This window comes from Lates calcarifer, linkage group LG15 (genome assembly GCF_001640805.2).
Source record: "Lates calcarifer isolate ASB-BC8 linkage group LG15, TLL_Latcal_v3, whole genome shotgun sequence".
Taxonomy (NCBI): domain Eukaryota; kingdom Metazoa; phylum Chordata; class Actinopteri; family Centropomidae; genus Lates; species Lates calcarifer.
Genome location: NC_066847.1, coordinates 3635029 through 3653822, shown reverse-complemented (window position 1 = coordinate 3653822; position 18794 = coordinate 3635029). Strand labels below are relative to the sequence as shown.

Genomic DNA, 18794 nt, shown 5'->3' with positions numbered 1-18794 from the left:
AAAAGAGAGAACACAAAGTGTGTGGATGCCTCTGCGAGAGAGGTCACAGCCTTAGAGAGGGAGAATAAGGTCTTGAGCTGTCAGGTAGAATGTAAGGTTCAGCCAAAGTAGAGTGGACATGATGCAGTATGAGGATGATAACTCAGGAAGGCCTTATTACTGCTTCACAAATAAAAAAAATTCCACATCCAGGAACAGTTAAAGGCCTCCAAACGTAGAAGATCCTCTATCAAGACATATGTCAGGTTTAAGAAAGGTTCCTATTAGATGTTGCTGAGTTTTCAGATTCCTGTTCATCTAAACTGAAAGTCTTCGAGAGTCAGAACAAGGTCTACGGCACAGGGCAGCATAAGGGTTTGAGCATGGATACTGTTTGTCAACACTATCTTCAACAGTTACTTTGTATACATTCGGCCATGCAGGTGTTGCACCATACTGTAGCTGTGGACAAATCAACAAAAAACACATTGAGGATGAAAGCAGGGACAGTCAAAGAGTTTCCTTGTCAAAACTTCTGCAGCAGCTACATGCTGCTGTCGTGCAGCATTATGAAAATATGTTTGCCATCTGGTTGTTGGTATGTTTTGGAAGGAGGTGGAGGATCAATCAATCAATCATTAACAAGGAGCCACACAAAGTCAGAATGACTACAGAGATGTTTCAAATTTTGCGAGGCACGCGCTGGGTCCACATGCCAGCCAAGATTACATCATTGTGAAGTTTTCCAGATGCACAATAGAGTTTGCAGAGTCTGGCACGAGAACCGGGCAGTGGGCCTTTAAAAGGTGAAGAAGAACAAACAAAAGTCTACAGGAGTACCAACATCAAGCTCCAAAAAGGAAAAGATCAACAACAGGACAGACACTGACCTTAATTAAGGTCTTGCGACCAATCCAGTTTAATGAAATCATGTCTCTGCTTTTCAAAGCTAAACAGACAGTATTTATATAAGGTAGCATTTTTAAATTTGCCTCCTACTCACACAGTTAAACACACATTCACATAGAAAATGTCAGGAGCCGTGCAAGACACTAGCCTAACCACTGGAAGCAAGCTGGGTTCAGTGTCTTGACACCCTGATATGTGGAGTGGAGGTGGACGATTCCAAGCTTAGGGCGGTGAAAGCAATACTTTTTATCAGCCAGCTGGACTGGTGCATCCCTGTCCTCTCCCAAGAAATATTTGACCTTGGACCTTCTCATTAGAATTTGTCAACTGATTCTTCAGTGTAGAAAATATTGAGTGATGGAGCTTTAGTGCATGTATTTCCTTTGTTGGACAGTAGGTAATAAGATTATTGTGGTTCAGAGTTTGTGTGACAGTGGCTACTCCCAATTTTGGATTTTTTCCAAACTTGTAACCCCCTATGGCTCAAATCCTGGAAGCAGAAGATATTTTCCAGCTCTCTTCAGGCAAGATACTGTAGCTTGAACTATTGTGAAAAAAGGACCATGAAGAATTTCATTTTACTACAATATGAGATGTGTGATTGTTAGCCAGTAAGCCAATGAGTGTGGTGGAGAGAGAGAGATTAATAAACTGAGGGCAGAGTGATGAAAGCTTGCACTGGAATAAAGATTGCTATATTAGTATGCTAAGCCTTCATTCAGCACTCGACTGATAGATTTTACAGTAAAAATCTTTGACTTATTTATATTTGAACTTTTATCATTTGTAATGTTTTGAATTTGTGAGCAGATGTTTTTGGAAGTTGGCATTTTCATTCTGTGAAATCAGCTTTATGTGCATTTGAGAGGAAGGAGAAATAATGCTGTAAGAAAAAAGTAGCAGAGCAGCTATCGTCAGGTTCAATCAGGTTCACATGTTGGCTCTGAGGCTGTATCATAAACTGGATGACTGTTGTGTTTCACCCATGAATTAAAGCACAAATAGGAAGACAAATTCAAAAGAAAGTCAACGTTGGCCACAGAAACTAAGCCTACAAAAGCCAAACTAAATACTGCTAGAAAACCCCCAAAGGGCCAATTGCTGTTAGATTTCCATAGCTTTACCTGGCAAGTGGTTTGACAACATAAACCAAGCGGTTACTCTTTGACGGGCACGATCCCCTGCACATTGAGTGATAATATTTCACACTGTGTACGGTCGACCACCCCGCTGTTTACTCCAACGGAACAGTCCTACCCAGCATTTCTCTTTCAAATCCCTCCATTTTCTCCATGGGAGGAGATTTCCTTTCCTTTCCATTCCTGCGAGCTCTCAGATGATGTCATGCTCACCGAGTTTCCATTAGCTCCAAACAGTCCTGTTAACCTCAGCCCTGCTTCTTGCTACCACACATTCCTGCTTCAGAAAAAGCAGCTAACCTCTTGCACCTGAGACCTGGTGAGTGGAAACGACACTCTCAGATAACGGCGACCTCTCACTGTTTGCTGTCTTATCTGCCTGCTCATGGCTGGGATGGCGGGAAAGAGAGGGCGGGATTTGCAATTATTACAGACAAGTCAGGTGATGTGCTGAAGATAAAACCACTTTGTGGCGAAACTGGTCCTTTGTGTTTGACATGAACTTCATAATATTGTTCTGACCTTTTCCTTTGGCCATGGAGCATTTGTCTTTCCCTTCAAACTCTGACAGAGAGGGGATCTTGAGAGATTGGAAAACATTATCAGCACAGAGATGAAAAGATGGAAAATCCAATGGGGTTTGAAAACAATTTTGAAGGCTTCTTTTTATATTTTGGATTCAAATGGATTACATAGATTTAGATTTGCTTCTCAAGTTTCAGACTTGCATGAGCTAATATACCACTTCTTGAACTCTTTTATTACAAGGAAACATCTTAGTCATATTGTAGATGATGAATGCTAAAAGCGTCTTGGGCTTTTTATTATTCTATTTGGGTGATTTTTGCTTTACAACTACTGTATAAAAAAGGAAAACTGACCGAATGAATTGGAAAAATACAACAGGGTGCCAAATAAAGTTTTTTTTCTGTTGGATTTTAACTCACTAAGTTACATCTAAAATGCTTTCTACAATAGCCAACGGGAATCCCAAAGAAGCTCTCTGTTTCTCAACCAGACAGGTGTATTTTTATGAGCTCTCCTCTTAAATTACTGTGACTTCACCAGCAGTTAGTGGCCTTTTTTTGGGAGGGGGGTGGGGGTGGGAATAGCTGCTTAATTACTGTTGGATATATAGCGTCTATGTTTTGCTCCACAGCATGTTTCCTTGTGCCTTCAGGCAAAACCAGGGGTCCACACACTAATACAACCATGTGTTACATCATTACAGTCCAAACTCCACAAGTGCCCCCCTGATACTCAGCACGTAGAAAGTGTGTACATGTGGACACACACATAGACATAAGGGGTGGACCACATAACATCAGACATTATAATGCAATCAAGTACAACAGCCCTGCAATAAAAACAATTCTTGTGAAGCTTATGAGATGAATCACTGTTGATACGTTGTGACAAACGTGATGATTTAAATAACTGTGGTGATGATATGTGCCTATTATTTTGTCAACGCCATATAAATAAGGGTGAAAATGTAGGTGGACTTTTAGGTGACATAATCTGAGAGCCTTTCTGAAGTTCTTCATAAGATCGCATCTTGTAGAGCTGAAAGGATTAGCTGTTTAATTGACAGAAAAATAACCAACAACCATTTTCATGATTGATTAAGTCATTTATCTCTGTTCATACTGTACTGTAAGTGTTGGGGTTTGAACCGTTGGCGAGACAAAACAAGACATCTGAAGGCATCACTTGAGCTTGAGAATAATCAACAAATATAAATAATGATAAACTGGAGCTCTAATCATGTCTGCTGAGTACTCTAGCACCATCCCATAGACGAAGCTTAGCATGGCTAATAGGAGCATACTGTGTTCGTATAGTCTGCAGACTAGAAGGCTAAAAATCAAAGGTGAAACTATGTGGTTTCTGGTTCTGGTTTAATGAGCCTGACTGCTTTCGCCTACAAACTATGATTTGGCCAGTGGCCAAGAGCACTAGAAGCTGCCAAACAATGTCATGTAGATTAGTATTATATATTTACTACAGTCTGCGGTCTCAGTAGACAGAGGCAGCTGTACTGTGTGTGAAATGAAGTCTAAGAAGTTGTTCACTATAATTCACTATAATGATAAAGTTGCTAAACTAGTAACCAAACATGTATGACCACAGGTATATCCACGTCCACCTTTGTAGAGCACTTACTATAACTTATCACTTTACTAAATGGGTATACAGCCATGCAATTACAGCAATCACTCTGGAGCCCACCCACTGTAATAAGTATCTGTAATAATGTTCTTTAAGTAGTCTTCTAAATACAGCATAGTAAGACAGGAGAACACACCCAACTTTTCTCACTTGGGGTTCACTCCAGACTCACACACACACTCAACAACTGTCCCTGATGCAACAATAGCAGCAACTAAAATTACCTTGAGCTAAAGGGTCATGAACAAAAGACCAAGTTAAATATTAAACATCTAAAAAATGTTGCTGTATAATCAGCAATTACTTGTGATTAAACCTGATGGCTGATATGTACAAATTACAGTCGAGAACTTTTAGGTGAACTGTCCAACCTTTGCATGTGTCACTCTGGTCCTGAATTTTGGTTACATTTTTAAATAACCAAATCCTGATTAAACAAAATGATGTCATGCATTTTGTCAAATAATGACACTGACTAACATATCATTAAAGAAGCTGGTCAGAGTCGGTTGTGTTCTCTCTGTGTGCATCCAGTCCTCCATGATGATTGATCAGACGTTACAAATAACCTCATGCAACCCGCCACCCACTTCACCAGCCCTGCTCATTCACACACACACACACACACACACACAGACAGACAGACACACGGTTACCAGCCTCGTCTCGTCTGGAGCAGCAAGGCCTTCATGTGAGCTGCACAACAGACATGGGTTTGGGCGGGTGAGTGGGCGGCTGGGAGCGAGAGGCAGCCCTGGTTTACAGGTCAAGCCTGCAGCTTTACAAGGGAAATCTCCAGAGCCACTATAAATACCACTGTGAGCTTTAAGGGTGCAGTATATCACACCACTGGGTTTGAAGGACCACAAACCGACCTAGTTTTTGTAGTTTTTTTTTGTGGTCCCCCTTTTTCTCAACTGTACAGTCGTATGAGCCTGAATACAATTAAATGTGAATTTCCCCTCCTCCATTTCGAGTGACTGTTAATTGATTGGCCCAACTTCAAAACACGCCCCCCTCTGCAACAAAGAGCTGGCCGCTCACCTCACGCGTCAGCAGCCATATATCATTAAAGTACCTTAAAGTTTGGGGGTGGTTTCACGTTTTTCCCTTTGCTGTAGTTCTGAACAAAGGGCACAAGTATGTCAGGAACCATTTCAAGTCAATTGTGAGATTTTCAATGAGCCCCACCTGCAAGCGAGACATTTATTCAGCTCAATCTGATGTACTGCAACTTGAAATGAGGCCTAATGGTTCGCTTAAGGAAACGGCTGCATAAAACTTACAGTGCTCGCTCAAAGTGACATGGCTGTGCAGCATGTGCAGCATAAATCAAGACGTTCTTTGCTCTGAAGCTGACTGGATATGCACTTCATTTTAGACATGGCTTTGAGAATATTTATAATCCGATTCAGTTTTATTCCATTTTATGGTGAGAAAAAGGAAAGGAGGAAAAGCCTCGAGTTGTCTTTTGAACACCTGAGCAGCGCAGATGTGGAGTCAGAGGACAATAAAAGCAGCTACTCAGCGCTCACGTGCAAATCTCATCAGCCAGTGCTAGTTAGCGGCAGACGGCACAAATTGGTTCCAGAAGTGTTACTCTCGTTCACACTGGCTGAGATGGCAAGCAGCGAGGGCAAGCAGAGAGGGGGAGAACGAAAAAAAAAAGAGAGGAGGCAGGGAACGTAATGAGAGGTCAGCCGCCATCTACAGTTGAGCTGCCAGAGCCTGAAAGGCACGCCAATTTTATGGTCAATTGGGCAACGCATCTGGACTCATAGATCACAGGGCTGCGGGGCTGGACTTAGCACCCAGCTCGCACATATTTCACACACACAAAACAGACCACACAACACACACAATCACAGGCAAAAGGCTACACACACTCCAAGGAAACATGATGCTGTCAAGGAATCATGTGATGATTCTCGTATAAATGATTCCCATCCAGTTTCAATGTCAGAGTTCTCATTTTCTCCAGACAGACATAATTTAAAGATTTCAATGTGTTATACTGTAGACTGTCATCACAGTCATCTTATTATGACACATCACCATTTATATGAAAATTATTCCTCATATTTTTTTCTGTTTCCAGTGCTTGTTTAATTAACTTTCCACAGTTACCAAGATGTGGAATCGTTTTTTCAATATGTTCCCAGAATGTGTTGTGAAAAGACAAAAGACATACATTTAGTAACTGGTCCAACATACACATGCACTCTACACTCATGAACTCCTAACAGGCTAAATGATATGAGGACAGCTTCAATGTTGTACAGCATCCTGGACACAAATTGATTCTCTGGTTCAGCTCAACAATATTGTAATGGAGGTTGGAGGCCAAACTGAGTGTAAACCCAAATGAACAAACAATTTCCACAATATGTCATCAGACCACAGTGAAAAAAAAATTAATAATCATTTTGGAAACTGTTTCAAAAGGACATTCAAAGGTTTTCATGTCCTGGTGACAGTTCAGGGTTATATTTAGAAAGGCTTGGTTCAAGACCATCACAGTGCACATTTCTAGATGAAGACTATTTGATATGGCTGAAAGCTCCAGCACAACTACTAAATAGAACCTGAGTTTTCCAAGGTCAGGAATAAACACTGAACCTCAGCTGTTCAGCTAAAAGGGGCAAAAAGTGCTTTTATGACATCTGAGCAAACTTCGTATGTGTTGATGAAGATCATGTCCTGTGATCAAAAGCCCTAAAACAGCTACTAAATGGAACTTGACGTAAGATTGTTTTGCCAATTCCTAAATCCTGTCTGAGGTCATTTGGGCTTTGTAGAGGGAGAAACTGTCCAAAATCTCATGATCATAGTGTTATGTCTATTTTAATTATCATGTTGCTGAAGCGCCACCTGTAGGAAAAGCACCATCACATTTCACTTATATCTGGACTCTATGACTACATCAGGGACCTCGCTTTTTGTTTTAGCTGGCAACTGTCAGTATCTGCAGCTGAAATAACAACTGTGCTGTAGCTAATTAACGTTAATTCCATGAGTTGGCCAAAGTACAAAATTAAACTTTGGCTGTTGTCTGCTGAGTGTGGTCTCTGCAGGCCAGTGTCTGAAGTATTCATACACAGTCAAACATGGTGTCCTTCAGGAAAGACACCACATTGTAGAGAGCAGACAATGATTTAGAGGTTGAAAAACACCGACAGGGTGATGAGATTCTTGGCAGATGGTGACAAGATCTTAATAACTACACTATTAATATCTTAATAACTACATACATGATGATGTTTTATGTCCATCACCTAAAGAGCTCTGGACCTCCAGGATTCAAGGCTGTGAACTTGCTTATCATGTTAGTCTGTGAAGCTAAAGCTAGCTCAGACTGCTAAACTGTACAGCTGTCAACACTTACTTAAAGGGGAACTCCACTGATTTTACACATCGAAGTGTGTTTATAGGTCTTGGGGAGTACTACTGCATATGTGAAAAAAAGTTGTATAAAGCCTTTTGTGGTTCCAGAGGGAGCTGCATGAAGACATGTGAATACTTCCAATTACACTGATGTAATCTGTTATTAAACAAGAGCAAAATTGGTCTTTTTGTCTATAGATGACCTACAGTTGTGAACTATAACACACTACAGGTTGTCTTACCTCTGTGGGCACAGCCAGCGAAGGCAGCAAGGGCTTCACGTAGCCGTACCTCTGCACTGTCACCATGACAACACAGCGCAGCATCTCCAAGATGGCTGACAATGGCCTGAACATGAAAACACATCAACAAATAACATTCAACACTCAATTACATTTCAGCCTCATATATCCTCACCTTACTGACCTCCTGGCCTTCACCTCAAATATTGCTGCGATGATGTTACAGGAATGATCAAGAATTTAATGGTAGAAGCTTCGATTTCCAGAACTGATTGAGTTCAAATAGATTTGACCCCTGAGGAGTCATGTCCAGTGTACACGTAGACACTGCGTATGAAAGCAAGATATGTTGAAGATTTAAGATCATTCAGATGGAAGTACAGTTTATTACATGTTATTTTAAAGTAATCTCAGTATCAGTCCATTTGCTTGTGAGCTTTAAAGCAAAGCAAGACTGTTCACTTAAATAATTTTTGGAAAATCATTTAAGTGAAACAATCAATTTGTCAACAATTTATTGAACTAGTCAATAAAATGAAATGCAGTCTGAAGTCTGAAGGAGGATATTTATGTGCACCAGATATGTTTCTTTCCATTACCTATCAATTGGTTTGAACTAATATGAACTAACATGTAATTAGTTTGAATTAAATCAAATGCAGCCCACACAGCCTGTCCTAAATTATGCTGTAATACAGTGGTCACATCAGATTTCGCTCCCCATTCATCGCTATGATGAACAATAAATCGTGAGGTTCTCTGATGCTCAGCCAGTTTAATTTTCAATTTGTGGAGTGTTGTTGTTGATGTGATGGCCACCCTGGCTCTAGCAGTTTAAACTACATGTCCTACCCATGCTTCTACCTGTAACACCTGCTTTTTGCTTCAGTAAATTTAACAAACATAACATAAAACAAACAGACTGACTGATTAAATTAAGGCACGGCCTGCTGCGCTTATACATGCAGAATCTTAAATTCACGCAGATGAATATATATCAAATGTTTAATTTTACCCCTATTCTAACAGTACTTTGAATTTCAAATCAAATGACAGCAAAGATATTTAGCTAATAGCAGAGGTATTTTGTTTTTCTTATTTCCTGTTTTATTAACCATCATGCGGAGGATTTCAACCCCCAAGTTGAGAACCATTGACCAGAGGCCTTTCTCTTGCTTCTGTCTAAACCAGTCAAATATGAAAATGCTTCAAATGCTTCTACAGAAATTAATAAATAAGCAAATGTCAGTACTGTACCTCTGATCAACTATGAAGCCCAGGGAGGTGAGAGTGAGCAGGATGTAGCAGGTCATCCCCAGAATGGTTAACTGGGACAGCATCTAGGATTGAGATGCATTTGCATGCCATGAGAAATGTGGTTGGGAAAAAATACATTAGAATTTAAACCTTAAATCAATATCATGGCTGGTTAAGTTACGATCACAGGAGACCTTACTGGGAGAGCAGTCATAAACCGCACGGCTGTTCGGCTGTTTACTTACCAATGCCAACCAAAACATGTCTGACCTTCAGAATAAGTGTACTGGCACATACAGTATCCTGCAGCAAATGCACACCGCCTCTTACTTTACACTGACATGCCTAGTTTACATAGACGCTCTAATCATCCCAGATGGGTCTTGACGGGGGACTTGACCACAGTGGATGAGACTGCAGTTTGAATCCCGATAGCCCCAAAGCAGAGCCAAAACAACCAACACCGGAGCAAAAATCCCATGCAGATTCTCACTGACCTTTTCCAAGCTATGTGGGACGCTCACAAAAACAGACTCGCACACAGAAACACACAAAGTACAGAACGTGATGTACGGTCTAATTTGTGTTCTCTAACCTACGGCCTTGGCTGAGGGCAGCAGCTGGAAGCCCGGTGTCTCCTGAGGATGCCGTGGGCTGTCAGCTTAGGTTTATATTTCTCCAACACTCAATACAGAGCCTAACAGCCAAATCTCACTGACTGCTCCCATACTGTATAGACCCAGAAGGCCATATATAGTAAACATAAAATCAACCCATCAACAGGATGCAATATAACAGTATTTCTTTATGTTTATCCAAGAGTCATAATCCACCAGCCCCCATAAGAACTATATTATCTGAGCCCTCACATGGGAACACAACAGGACGATATGATTACGTTTTCTGTGAATCAAACAGAGGAATTTTGGGCTCGATCCATGTGTCAGACTAAAGGAACAAAAGCCACTACAGACTGTCAAAGTTTATTAAAGCCGAGTGATCGCTGCATTAGAGTTCAAAGGCTACAGATACAGTTATTTTTAGTAAGAGGTGTAATGAGTGGAGAATTATTTTGGTATCAAAGGTTATGTGAACTTATCTGTGTTTAATAACCCAAGGGGCTCAGCAGGCCTGACATGCTCGGTCACATGATCTTTTTTTGTTTGACTATCGATCACCCTGCGGGCACACGGCTGAGACGTTACAGTCTGTGTGGTCAGGTGCAGTCACATTTACAGGACGTTTTAAAGACATGGAGTGGAGGAATGCTTTGTGTTCTTTTTTTCATTGCGCTAATTTTTAATGTGATCAAGTGTCAAGCTGCAGTAACAGCAGCAGAGGACAGAAATGAAAGTTAACATCTGGTGGCAGCGCTGTGCTCTGAGCAGTGGTCTGATTGTGTTATTCTGTTGTCCCCCGAGACGAAGCAGATTAACTCATTACTCAGGCCATTATTGCAGCCGTTATTATGATGAAGTTCATGAAAGCTCGCTGGACAGAGTTACCACTGAGAAAATGCTGAACACCAGTACCTCTGCAGTGAAAAATGCAGCTATAGTAAATAATACAAACAGTACTTTTGATGATGAATGTAAAATCATATTATAACTTTGCATGGGAATTCATTTGTAAAAAGAGTTTGGACTTATGCATATTGTTCTGAGATGTGAATTCTTGACTTGGTCAATTTCCCACTCTGCCACTAATAGTAACTGTTTAGGAAACCTATAATAAAACATACATGTTGGCCTGCTGATGATGTAATTGAAGAGTAGCTTCACTTGTTTGAAATAACCATGTTTTCATGGCTTCGAATTAACGCATAGCCCATAAATTGTCCGGCAGTGTATCATCAATTGTCAAGCTAAATAAGTGGCTAGCGAACATGTGGGTATAAATATATAACAGTGACATGATTTATTGTTGGGCCAGAGTGCTCACTTTGTTATTTTCCCTCCAAGTCCTGATTGCTGCATCCTGAAGGCTATTTGGGTTGGGAAATGGTTGACTCGACAATTAAGGCGTTTGTATTCACTGCTGGACCACCAGCTGGTGTTTCATTCGCCGAGAGAGGGAGGGGAGCCCTCGACCCTGGAGGGGACGTGTATGTGTGTGTGTGTGTGTGTGTGTGTGTGTGCGTGTGTGAGGGGGTGGGGGGACCACAACTGAAGGAGCACCATGAAGGTAGCCATCACAAAAAGACAGGCCATTTTATTTGGGAGTTTGAAGGGGCTGGGCGTGACAGCACTTTTTGGCTAACCAAAACTATGCCTGGGGAAAAACGCCTTCCAAAGATAACTGCTGAGGAGACCTGCTTCTTTTTTTTCTGGAGGAGGAGGAAGGGGGTCCATTGGCTCGTCGAGTGGAAAATAATAGACAAAGGTTGTTCTAAAGGGGAATGCCGATCAGTCATTCTGTCATGATGTTAGACAGAGCTAGTCTTTTCCTGCTGGCTAAGTAGAGGACTCTGCTCGACCATGGACCAGCCACAACAAACTGCATAATTGGGTGAAATAATGTTGGCAAACAAACATGCAGCACTCAGTCTTAAATTAAGAACCGTGGACCACCTTGTCATACTTTAAATGAGGGATTACAGTAGCATAAACATAACAGTAGCCAGTGTGTGACCAGAGTTCAGTCACCAGCTTCAGTCTTATACGGCTGAAAAGTTTGTTGAGGTGCTTTCGAGTGAAGACGGTGAAACTTTGAATGTCTGTTCTTTGCCTATGTTCACATCTACAGTTTTCCTAATGTGACAAATACATACCATCTTGTTTTCAAACACATCATGGTAAGTCCGCAGCACCAGCAGGAAATGTATGACCACATAAACTTGTGCAGGCAGCGACCAGCTGGGATCATGAGGCACTTCCTTTCCAGTAACCTGCACAAAGAAAATAAAACGTTTCACTCCCCAATCCCTATTTTTTTCTTTTTGTTTAAGTAGAGCGATTTTCTGGACATACTCTTGTACTAGGGGAACATGGCTTGTTAAAATAACAGACAGCAGCAACTGATTCAAATGTAACATCATACTGATGGTTACATGTTCAGAAGTTTTACAGAATGACTCGACTTCTCAGCCCAGAGCAAAGCTTTTAATCTGACAAGTGTAAAAACATATGAAGAACAGTGTGCTTTGCATATTGTACCAGCATTAAAAGGACAATCAAAATCCACAAACAATTGATGACGAGCGCATTTACAGACAGTGTGTCCTTTTGTCAAGTGATATTTTTATATGAAACTCGTTAGTGTGAATGTAGAGGCCTTTAAAAAGGAAAAAGACAAAATGTAAGTAATAAAAATCACAGAGCAAAACCTTGTCAGGCCAAAATATTTGTGCCAAAACAGTCTCAAATTTGCTTTGTAACCTCTCTCACTTCTCAAATCCTTTCTACCTCTTGTGTGTTTATTTTCTTTGTAACAAAAAGGCCCTGTGTTACTTTGGTCTCCTACACACTCAATTTCAAAACTGAAATTAGCTTGTTGTGCTCCATCTACAAAGTCATCCAGGATTTATTGGGTGTAGCGGTTTCCTCCAAATTCTGAGGAACATATGAGTCCTCCTGTAAGAATTCCCTGAGTCATTTGACCTGTTTTTGTCTGCCTTTGCGTCCAAACGATAAGTGATTAGGCCTGAGGGCTTTTTGTTGAAACTGCCGTCCTCTTTTGGGAATGAAGTACACAAAAAAACTGGCCAATCATAGATGCCTGTCTCTAATTCAGGGGGTTTCCCAGGATCCTGAAGAACCAAACCACCACATGTGGGTTCCCCCGCATCCCATCCCCAACCCTGTAGGTATTCCAGCATGCTGCTCTGCTTAGTCTCAAAGAGCTGAAACACGTTCAACCCTCTGTCCTCCTGCACTCCTCTCTCTTTCCTTCCTTTCTTTCCCTCACCAGCAAGATATCAATGAGCAGACGTCTACACCAAGCCTTTCAAGATATTTCGGTTAAATTCCAGCTCTTTCCGTGTTTAGAATCACCCCGCTGGGTTTAAGGAGCCAATTTAATCGTAAAGGCAAAGGGGATTTTTTTTTTTTAAGTGTGAAGCATGAGGGAACTAAATATGTGACACCATCAGCGTTATTTCAAAGCTAACCGCCGGGGCATTTAACTGGAGCCTGTATTTCTTTCTGCGTGCACACACACACACACACACACACACACACATACGCATTTACACTCAACTGCATGCGGTTTTAATCCCGCAGACTGCATTTTAAAGACGGTGAAAATGAACTTATTGTGTTCCCTCTACAAAGGCTTTACAGCTCTTTATTTGATGTGGCAGTTCCTTGTAAAACTTGCAGAATATGTGAATCCTTCAATGAGGAATGCTCTGAGTCATTTAGGGCTGTGTTTTGAGTGTGTCAAAATGATGGGTAATGAAGCCCGAGGGTATTATTGTGAAAATATGCCTCCTTCAGGAACGATGGAAACAAAGGATTGTTTTACAAACCTTGGGATTGTCGACGTGGTCACCCAGCCGAGATTTACCAGGTTTCCAACTTGGACCTTTGAGGAAAGTTGACAATTTGTTGCTGATAGTGTTGTATGTGTTGGACCTTCTCCACAAATACAAATAGTAGTGTAACTATAAAAAGAGAAAAAAGGACCTGCAAGTCAAACATCAATATACAATCAAATGCTACATTTAACTGATCAGTGTTAACAAAGCAATAGCTGTGATAATCAATCTTGAGTAGAAATGTTTCTGCTTTCATTGGGCAGGACATTGCTCATGCTGTGCTCTGCCAATGGTGAGGGCAGCAAAAATAATCATAACATCCACCTCCTTGGCATTTCATTTTATTGGCCTCCTTCACCTCAGCTGGGCAGTTGTTTAGAGTAGAGTAATAATGTTATGGTTACAAAATGGCCACTCAGCCAAAGAGGGAAACATGAGCTCACGTCTCATCTACTGAAGGTGTTTATACTTGGATGGAGGTAAGCAGCTTGGCCGATGGCCCACTTATGGTAGCCACACCAATGACAAAAGATAGGACTAACCTGAACGTAGAGGATCTCAAATGTGTTGATTGGGAACACCAGGCCATACACCACTTTATCTGTCTCTGGAGCAAAGGTACCTGAAGAGGACATGTACAGATTTACCATATTTTATTTGCAAAGCAAAATAGCATGAATAAATACATTTATTGCCTTTTTTTAAACATCTGGGGGCAGCACAGAAGCTGTAAACACAACACACACAACATTGATTGTTTACAAAAAGCTGCCTATTTACACATCCAGCAGACATGGGACAAGATTAGCATTCACTCGGAGTCTGTTTTGGTCTCCACCAATTCCTAAGAAAACGATCCGGCCCTTTAGCTGCTAAATGCTCCACCCAGCATTATAAAGCGTTTGCCTCTTAACAGTACTGGGATCACAGCTTATGGGATCAACCTGTTAAAACAGTTTGCAGTCACAGGAGAGAAAAAAAAATGGCCTGAGGGATTTCTGGGTAATGTAAACATCAAAATTTAATCAGTTACCTCTCACTGATGTTTGATGGAAAGTTGCTGAGTCCAGTATAAAGGTTAAAGGCAAACCTACAGTTTACAGAGTCACTGTTTCCCTTAGTTTTGATCTAAGAAATGTTGATACCACAACTTTTGGTTTCCATTTAATAACAAGTAATGACAGGGCAGACATCACAGAGACCGGTATGAATACCAAAAACAGTAAACTAATAACTCCTTTGAATATTCTATGGTTTACAGAAGAAATTTGGAGTGAAATGTGTAACAGTGAAATCAAGGAGCAGGATCATGGATTGCTAATATCTGTTTGAGTCATAAATGTTATGCACTCAATGCTTTATTGGCAAAATGCAAAAGCAAAGCTTTATGTAAAAGCAATTCATCAATAATAATAAAAACAAATACTAATTCTACAGTGAAAAACTGAAAATATATAACTAGTACACCAATAAATATCTGTGATCTTACATGTCAGGTCACGTGATTTAGCAGAAATAGGTAATTTAGCAGTTCTTGTAGAAGCATTGTTTGTTTTTAGTATTGACTAACTTCTACAGTCTGATGCATTAATCACAGGGATGATACTTTGGTACTGATCCATTAAACCATAACACTCACACTGAGCTTTGCAATATATAATTAGCAGCAATAACATTAAGGTACTGAAAAGCAATAATATAAGTACTAGAATTGCTGATTATTTTTTCTTACCAAATAATCTGTCCCATATGATCAGAATTCCTCCATAGTTCTTGTCAATACAATATTCGTTCCTCCCTGTTGAGATAATTGTTAGTGAGGTTTCCACAGAAATTATTTGAATTCTAATAAAAAAAAGAAAACCCACATCTCTGGACCCAAATGCCCCCTTTCATTCCATTATCTCATGTTTTCCCATGTCCGAGTGGTCAACACAGAAAAGGACAAACTCAAGCATAACTACACATACCCATGATCAGTCATGACTAATTACTGACCTCTCAGTCTTTATCTGATGTTTGTTGTTGCTCTTCATTGGCATGGTGATATACCAGCTCAGTAAACATTATTTTAAAAAAAAGATTAGATGTCACTCTCATTTATAAAACATAATTATCTCACCATGATGAACTCGGTGGTGTTTTGGGGTGTTGAAGACCCACTCCAAAGGTCCGAAGGTCTCTGATCAACTGAAGGAAATAATGTTCAGGCCATGCACATTAAATCTATGAAATAAAGCCAAACTTTTAAGCAATGATCTGTCAGATCTTCAATATTCTGCACACCTGACATCTGACAAATCTGTTACAACATGTACATTGACAATTTCTGTAACTCACTAAAGCTGATAATCTGACATTCACACACACACGTAACGTTACAACTGAGTGTAGCACTATAAATGACCTCTAGGGGAGACTCTCTGAAAATGTGCGCTGCTATCCCCACATTCAGATGATATTCCCTACTCCTATTCTCCCTCCTTTCTACCCCCCCCCCCCATTTACACCAAAATTAGACCGTATATGTCGTTCTTTTGGTGGTAAACCCACTAAAAAAAGGCGACTGACTCGTTTCGCACTGCCAGTGGACAAATTTGGCTTTCTGTTTTTTGTTTTTTGGCCTGAGAATAAATGTTGATTGTACCCTTTAAGGAAAAAAGCCAGATGTTAGTGGGTATTAAGTGGGTATTTGTCCCTCTGGGGAGCACTCACAGCATCAGTAAACAGTGTGTCATGGCAGCCCGCCCATTAGATGGTGATATTTCTTGTTTACAAATGAAATTTTGGATTAGTGGTGCAAGTAAGAGATCAGTCAGGTGGGCACCAAAACCTTCGAGGTACATGAATGTCAACATGGTGAAAAATTCATTGGCACTTTACAAACGTATTAGAAATCATCCACTGGAGACCAAACTACATGGCAATCTAGTAAAGCATAGTCAAGATATCTTGTTCTGTACCCAAAGTGCAAAACAAGAGCTAATGAGTAAGAGCAATAGTTACTGGCTTGTAGCATAACAACCACAGTCATGTGAATGGAGAAACATGCTAAGAGTAGAGACGTTAACACTGCTGATAATGTTTAAACCCATTAACACACACAGAGAAAATATGCACATGTAGTCTAGTATAAACGACATGCGGATATGGATAAAACTAACATGAATCATTTTCTTCTGTAGGACATCAAACAGATGCATCAGCGAGTCATTAAAGATTACAGGGGTCACACAGCATATTTCACACAGTTCAAGTTTCTCTTTTGGTTGTGACTCTGAGATATTTTGATGGTTCTCATCAATACAGCAGACCTCTTCATCTGGAGAAATATACACGGCTGGACAGAATTTCTCAGTGATTCATTATTTCCATGTAATGGCTGCGTCTGGCAGCCGAGCGTGAGAGTTTTATCTTGAATGAAAAGGGGGTCTCCACCACTTCACTACGGCTCTGAGGCTGCAGCGAATAGTGTGCCAATAAATTACATGACATCAAAAAAAAGCCCATAAAGGAGGCATAAATTACATCCCCTCAGAAAATTGTGACTATTATGACTGTTTTCACTAATAGTGCACTAAAAGATGGAGGGGGTTCCAAATCCATTCATTCCCTCTAACGATCGAGGGGATTGTAAAAGTGATACTCCCAGTCACTTTAAAGGCAGACGGAGTGGTCATGCTTCTGTTTGGAATATTTCATAAAATCTCATTATTTTTTATTGAATACAGGTTCCACTGCAACACTGAGTCTACAAAGGCTTAGCAGACGGATTAGTATTGGCACAGGGAGAAAGATAACTTTACAGACGTTTTTTCAGTCAGATTAACTCTGCACAGCAGCAGTGAATGGATGAATACATTCATACAGTACTGGTGCCAAATGCTGGTTGATAAGAATTATTCTTTATTGATAATGTCCTCAGTTGCTTGGTTTGTCTAACCAACATTCAACATTCAGGTATGCAAAGACACTAAGTCAAAGAAACTAAGACCAGACACAATCAGACTGATTATAGAATCTATGACCTGCGTTTTAAGATTTACCTCAGTGTGGATCCAGAACTGGTAGAGCAGGTTCACCTGTATGTGAACAGCAAAGACTGATGGAGGTACAGCCAGAGCCAAGGGCAGGTAGAAAATCTGAGGAGAGGAAGGAAATAAATACACATCTGACAAATCTCCTGCAACATCTTCATAACAACCTTAAAACACAGTTGATGAACTGGTGTCTATCTGCTTTCCATTAGATGTTCTCTATTGCATGATATAAGGACATGTCAAGCAGTTCTGTGTGCAACAGACTGGATGTTTCCAGCATGCTGGATTTTTTTTATCTTGCCCTAATTTGGGAATTTTATGAGGTTGTTTTCATCCATCTGTCAATTAGTCATGTGATTTTATAAAAGGACATAAAAAATATACACTGTGAGGATGCTATATTTGTACTCACACTGGTAACACTGGACTCGTGTGAATTCTCAAAAAGATTACGTATTAGAACACGTAATAAAAACATCAGAACTTTCCTTTACAAAAGCAACGCCAAGTACATTAAAGGATACAGCATTTAAAGGATAAGAACATATAATTTAATTTCTTAGAAACACTAAATCATTTCCTAAGACAGCTGGGCACTGTAGTTTTAGCAAACATTGCTGAAACATTCAGTAAATGGGATTAGCTTGCAGTAAGAAAAATCACCAGACTTATCCTTTGAGAGAATGAATAAGACCTCACCCATGATGCAAACTGCTGTGTGAGGGACTGTCTGAGGGCGGTGGTGAGGTTGTAGTACTCTGAACTATGGTGAACCTGGTGAGCAGCCCACAGGATGGCCACCTCTGGAGAAAATCACACACATACATAGATCCAACATAAAACATGAGTGCAGGAGTCCAAACCTCTCATGAGAGGTTATCACTTCATTTACCTTCTTCTGACTGTTTCAGAGCTAACAGCAGTCATGTAACTCTCCACACAAGATTCATGCACAGGCCTTGAACTCTTACACACATTCAGCTGCCTTTACATCACCACGACAAGTGATTTATCTCAACAATCAACCCTGCTTCTTCCCCAGATGAGTAACTAGACACCTTCATCCTCCAGAAGGAGCCATTTTGGTCTCGCTCCTGGCCAGGCGTGATGAAAAGCTGAGGTTTGAGTCTAGCTGGCCACTGGCGGAGGGGGGTTTCAGGCTATTATGACGGTGGGGGTATTCGGGTGCAGCTGG

The 18794-nt window shown here is 40.6% G+C and overlaps 1 protein-coding gene across 1 annotated transcript in view; it reads right to left on the bottom strand.

Annotated features, from left to right (window-relative positions):
* Nucleotides 1-18794, bottom strand: part of agmo (alkylglycerol monooxygenase) — a 45334-nt gene that overhangs the window by 7295 nt on the left and 19245 nt on the right. Inside the window, exons 4-12 of the mRNA XM_018676134.2 lie at nt 18299-18402; nt 17588-17701; nt 15682-15739; nt 15292-15357; nt 14102-14181; nt 13551-13685; nt 11853-11969; nt 9083-9165; nt 7826-7931 (exon numbers count right to left, since the gene is read on the bottom strand). Coding sequence (XP_018531650.1) covers nt 7826-7931; nt 9083-9165; nt 11853-11969; nt 13551-13685; nt 14102-14181; nt 15292-15357; nt 15682-15739; nt 17588-17701; nt 18299-18402 — 863 coding nt within the window. The remainder of the gene's footprint in view (nt 1-7825; nt 7932-9082; nt 9166-11852; nt 11970-13550; nt 13686-14101; nt 14182-15291; nt 15358-15681; nt 15740-17587; nt 17702-18298; nt 18403-18794) is intronic.